Source organism: Cyprinodon variegatus, unplaced genomic scaffold, assembly GCF_000732505.1.
Source record: "Cyprinodon variegatus isolate N-32 unplaced genomic scaffold, C_variegatus-1.0 Scaffold351, whole genome shotgun sequence".
NCBI lineage: Eukaryota > Metazoa > Chordata > Actinopteri > Cyprinodontiformes > Cyprinodontidae > Cyprinodon > Cyprinodon variegatus.
In genome coordinates, this window is record NW_015150804.1 from 216,378 (window position 1) to 222,115 (window position 5,738).

The 5,738-nt window shown below is 37.3% G+C and overlaps 1 protein-coding gene across 2 annotated transcripts in view; it reads left to right on the forward strand.

The window, feature by feature from the left end:
• The first annotated feature begins 485 nt into the window (after positions 1 to 485).
• Positions 486 to 5,738, forward strand: part of gas7 (growth arrest specific 7) — a 50,588-nt gene continuing 45,335 nt past the window's right edge. The window contains exon 1 of one of the 2 annotated variants that reach the window (XM_015385927.1): positions 486 to 656. In XM_015385927.1, the coding sequence (XP_015241413.1) occupies positions 654 to 656 (3 nt within the window). In that variant the 5' untranslated portion in view covers positions 486 to 653. The remainder of the gene's footprint in view (positions 657 to 5,738) is intronic. The other variant, XM_015385925.1, reaches the window with a different exon arrangement.

The window sequence follows — 5,738 nt, forward strand, 5'->3', positions numbered from 1 at the left end:
CACTCTGTATCTTTAAATGTAAGTTTAAGGATTCATTTAGGATTTTTGATCTGAGGTACTGCATGGATGCTATTGAAAGTCTTGGGGGTAAATAAGTTTACAGGGGATTACTGTAATCCCCAACATTTCTTTGCCTTGCATTTTCTTTCCCCAACTTAAAAGTTTGATTTAAAAACATAAAAGAGACGTCAGTAGATTTTCCCCATAACTTTCTATGTGCATATATCTGCTAAGGACACAAGTGTCTCCCTTGTCCTGAGAGAAACAGAGCTCATCTGTTCTCAGTTTGATCCCCCTGACACTCATTCAGAACATGCAGAGTCAACTCCATTAAAAGAACGGAACAAGCTGGCCAGCCAGAAAAGTCCTTGTTGTGTCTCAGAACATTTCTGGTTTTGTTCAGCGCAGACGGACGACCTCTGGCCTCTTTATGGTCCGATCAGAACTGAAGCATGTGTTTCTGTCAGGGCCCACTATGGTTCTGAGAAGGAGGAAAACTGCTCATTTACAGAGTTTCTGTGTTTTTCACTTAGTTCTTCCTCTTCGGCTGCAGACTGTAACATTTTGGACACTAATGAGATCTCGTCCTCCTCCCTATTTCTTCATTCATATCTCCAGCAGACGACTGGTGGTCTACTTCCCAGAATCACAGCATGGTAGGAACCTGATTTAAACTCTTTTTGAAGCAGACTTTAAATACGTCATTTTACACTAGGTGATGTTAAATATAAGCCCTATGTTTATTTGTGCACATCATATTTAATTTAAATCTTAAGATCATATCATATTGAGGATCTAAATCTAGGTCTGTAAAATTTAAACTCACGCATTTTTGTTAGAATTACAGCTTATCGAAGACTAATTTATTTAAATACCATATTTCAGTACAAGACAGTTCAAACATGACATTTGTACATGAAGAAAACATAATAGGAAAACACACAGACTAAAGTAAATTAAAGTGGCATGGGAGGAGAGAAAATTATGTTAAAAGTGAGTATTAAAGGTAAAATATTGATCAATGAAAATAAAAACTTTAAGTGATAGGATTATTCAAAGAACATAAGAACTAAAAACTGTTGCTTCATGTTTGTCAGAATACCTGAGAGGTCTGGCTGGTCCACTGACAGCAAGTTTGTAATGTATTTTGGAGCTCAACTATTCAGTGATTTATGGTCTAACAGAAGGATTATAAAGTTTTTTCTCTGAGATAAAGGGAGCCAGTGGAGGGACTTTAGAACTGGGCTGATTTTCTCCACTTTCTTAGTTTTAGTGAGGAGGCTGCCAGCAGCATTCTGGAACAGCTGCAGCTGTCTGATCCAATCTTTAGATAATTCTTCAGTAATTGAATTCTACTAAAGATGAATGCATGAATTGGTTTTTCAGGATTCTGCTGCAACGATAGTGCTTTAAGTTAAACGACAAGAGTAAAGAATTAGATAAAAATTTTTACATGCAATAGACACGTACTTACAGTAGATGTTGTGTGTATTTTTGGTTTTTGTTTCTTTTATCTTATTTTTACACCAATCAGAAAGATGCTAGTGGACTTGAGCCTTGTTTATGAGATAGTAGCAGAAGCTGCTTTGTGTTTGATGGGCTCTTCTGACCCTGATGGACCACAGCCTCCTGTCAGAGGAGAGTCTGACACAGTTTGTGTCTAGGGTGGGAGGGGACAGCTATAACCCTACCTGCTCACCTATAGGTTCTGAGCTGTACAGTTTCTGAATGTAGGGAAGGTTGCAAGTGATCACCCTTTCCAGGGAGACCCTTTCTTTCAGCGTTGTCTTTTGCATGGATGGGGCAGCAGTGTACCAGATGTTGATGGAGGAGGAGAAGATGGACTCAATGATGGCAAAGTAGAAGTGCACCATTGTTGCCTTTGGGAGGCCAAACTTCTTCAGCTGTTGAAGGAAGTACATCCTCTGCTGTGCTTCCGTGTTTAGGGAGCTCATGTTTAGCTCCCATTGGAGGTCCTGAGCAATGTTGACATCCAGGCGGTGGAAGGAGTCCATAGCGGCGACTGATACAGGATCACAGGGACGGTGTTTCACCTCGTAAATAAATAAGCTAATACTTTTCTAAAAATCAGAGCAATATTTTGTATTAGAACCTGTTTTCCCGCATGTCTCCTCCTGCTGCCACAAACTTCTCTGGGACTTGATGTCTGCTGAAGAGAAAAATGCAAAATCAGGTGTGCCAAACAGAAGCTCCTAAAACATGAAGGAGGGACAGACCTGCTGTTTTAGATCAACATTTTGGGGTAGGGTACTTTTTTTTGTTGCAAGGCACCTTAAAGCCTCGGAATCTTACCTTTCTAAGGTAAAAGCAGTTCACAAAGCCTCTCGGCCTTAAGCGAGTAAAACTGTTGGGAAAACTGAGGAGGATGTTTAGAGATATTTATGCCTAAAATAGGGAGGAGGGTGCAAACAAACCCTAAATAGTAGAATAAGTCAGCTCATAGAAAAAAAAAAAAAGGTTGATCTGCTTGGTTATCTGCCTCTAAATATGAAGCAACAGAGGGCGCTGCTGCTCCTCTGCTTCTTTTTTTTAATCTTGTCTGTTTTGCTAAATCAAACAAACATCACAGTAAAAGGCAAAAATCAAAAATAAATATAATAAACAAATCTAAACGATGAAAAGGATGATAAACTATGTTCATTTTAACAAACATGGGCCCTGAACCATCAGAGTTCATGTTTCAAAGAGGCAAAAATAAGCTGATTTTCAATACAGATCTGAGAAAAGTTATCAGCCAAAGTTTGAAGCATGAAGTACAAACAGCAGGAATCTGGAATTTTGCATTAACAGCGTTTCATTTCATTTTCTGTAAGCCTTTTTCTAGTTTTATCAAGTGACTGCACATTCCTCTGCAACGCTTCCACTCTCTCTTTCTTTCCATAATTGCTGCTGTTTCAAACTCATCTGCAGCCAGAGGCACAGTTACAAAATATGAAGAAAAAAAATTCTGTGAGAAAACCCAGTATTATACAAATGAAAACAACTTAAACACTGCATACGATTTATATTATATTTTATTTTATCTTTTGATATAATTTGGACTTTGTTTTTGTCTAACAATGCTTCAGTTGTTCCACTACCAGTAAGGTTAATCAGTCTTTTTTCCAGTGGGACAGTGGGCTTAATTCCCTTTTACCCTGCTAGTCTTCATCAGCCAGCAGAAGCTTGAAGACACAGCCTTTCTTGTTAGGCTCACACAAAGTGAACACCAGGCGAGGATTAATCCTCCTGCAGCACCCAGAGGATTTGGGGGTTTCTGTAGAGCTATCTTACACATCTGTGTCTGATTTTTTCTTTTTTCTGTGAAAAACCTGATAACTTTAGGCCACAGTTCTGCTTTCAAGTCTGTGAAATAAGTGAGAACAAGAGATCGGTGGATGATTAAAAAAACAAGATAAGGTCTTAATCTGTGCCTGCTCAGCAACAATAAAGAAATGTTTTAATCTTAAGCGCTTGTATTTTCATGCTTTGTTAGTTCTACATTTTGTCTTGGGGTCTTTTTCAGCAGTGATAAGATGAAGCAGCAGGGAGTTTATAGACGGATTGGGGCAATGGATTTCAGTGTTAGGGTGAAGAAAAGAGCTAAGCCATGAAGCTAAAGTCTAGATCCACTGCCCTGTCTACAATGTAGCACTCGCATATAGTTTTTGGACATAGATCATGACTGATAAAACTAGATTCCTGTTGCAACAAACTGAAATAAGCCGATGGAAATCAGAGCAGAGATCACATCCTACCTAAGTTGGTTTACCAGGCATATTTCAGAGACAAGATTCCACCAGAAAGAGCCAGAACCTGGAGCGGGATGCCTGGGTTTCTGTCCAGAACTTCTTACTTCTGTGACTTAGTCGGATGAATAGTGAAATGGATGATCAAGTGGTTCTGCACCCAGAGTGCAGTTAATGTTCTGCACAGAGTTTATAGCTATTAAAATGTTGAAAAGTAAATATAATTTCAATAATATTTAGAATTGCTACAAGAAAAATACAAACAAAACAAAATTAACAAATTTATTGGAACAGAACACTTACAGTATAAATCAAGATCAACACTCAACCCTCAAGGTCTTGCTTTTTGTCCACTGTTGTTGTTTTTGGCTTAAATCTGAGAAATTTATCATGGAGCCACTAAGTTTGAAGAAGAGCCTCAATATTAAAGGTAAATGGAGGATTTTTGCAAATCTTTGAAAAGACCCACCTTCTCCAACCTTATACCCTCTCCCAAGAGGGAACTCCTATTGAACGTGTGTGAGAGCGTGCATGAGCCCATTTCCCCTCGTGCACGCTCTTTTTAAAAGTTGCTGTTTGCATCGCTCATACAAGTTTACTTTCCAGAAGATTTTAAATTTTTCCACTATGTCAGACTCACCATGTGGAAGTGAAAAATGGGGCCGAGCACGTAGGACGACATTACAAAAACATATCAGTAGAATGATTGACAGTTAGGAGGAATATGTATATATATATATACATATGATGCTCCACTGCTTCATCCATTGTTACAACATGCACTATATAAACAAAGAAAATAAAAAAGAAATACTTTCATTTTACCCAGAACTAAAGATAAAAACAAAATAAGAAACAAGCGGGAAAAACTAAATTCAGATTTAATTTAATCCATTATATTTATACAGCATAATTTCACAAGGCATGTCCTCTCATGGCCCTTTATAGAGACTATTCAGTCAGATCATCTTTTTATCTAAAGTAAACCAGCTGATTTCATAGATAGGGCCTTCGAAGCCGCAGCTCCCCGTCTGTGGAATGCCCTCCCAGACCACCTTAGGGCCCCACAGACGGTGAATTGTTTTAAGAATGGACTGAAAACTTTCCTTTTTAGAAATGCCTACAATTGTTGATTTTAGATTTTTTTAATAGGCTACTTATGCCTTTGTGTATTGATTTTAATGATTGTCTTTTTACTCTGTTTTTAATGTTATGGTATTTTAAACTTGTTTTATTTTCCCTTTTTTTAAATGTAGCACTTTGAGATTTGAAGTCAAATGTAAAGTGTGTTACAAATTAAATTCATTATTATTATTATTATTATAACTATATGTGCACTGAAACAACAGTAACAAAGTGTAATACTGTCTTAAAGGCTGTTATTTCATTGAAGGGAATTTAATTCATTAAATTAGCTCTATATGTAAACAGACATGGTTTTAAAAGTACTCGATGTGTGCAGCTTTGTTATCTTAAAAAAAAGGCAAAATATGAGCAGAAGATCATGGATTGATGGAAAATGTGAATAAGTAAAGCAACATAATCATGTTATTTTTCCATGACACGTTCAGACAGGCTTTAATATGACCTGCAAACAATGGAGGGATGGAGCACAACAGAGGTCTGCCTATTCAGATGTAAACCTTACAGCTTTTTAGCTTTGTCCAGATCACCTCTAATTCAGTAAAAGCAACATGTGCAGACATCTTAAAAGACCTACATGATCTGTGATTACATTTCACATTTGATCATGTGTCAAACAGAATCCCTGAACGTTCAAGGGAAATTCTTTTTCCCTTCGAGTCCTGCAAAAACTCCAAAGGAGGATCATAGCTTCTGTTTATTGCTGCAGAAAATATCAATAAATCAAGCCTCCAATACACAAATCGATGAATTTAAAGCTATAGTGTGTAATAATTACAGGGATATACAGTCAGAAATGTAATATATTATACATAACTATGTTATTTATCATCATCTACGAGCTCA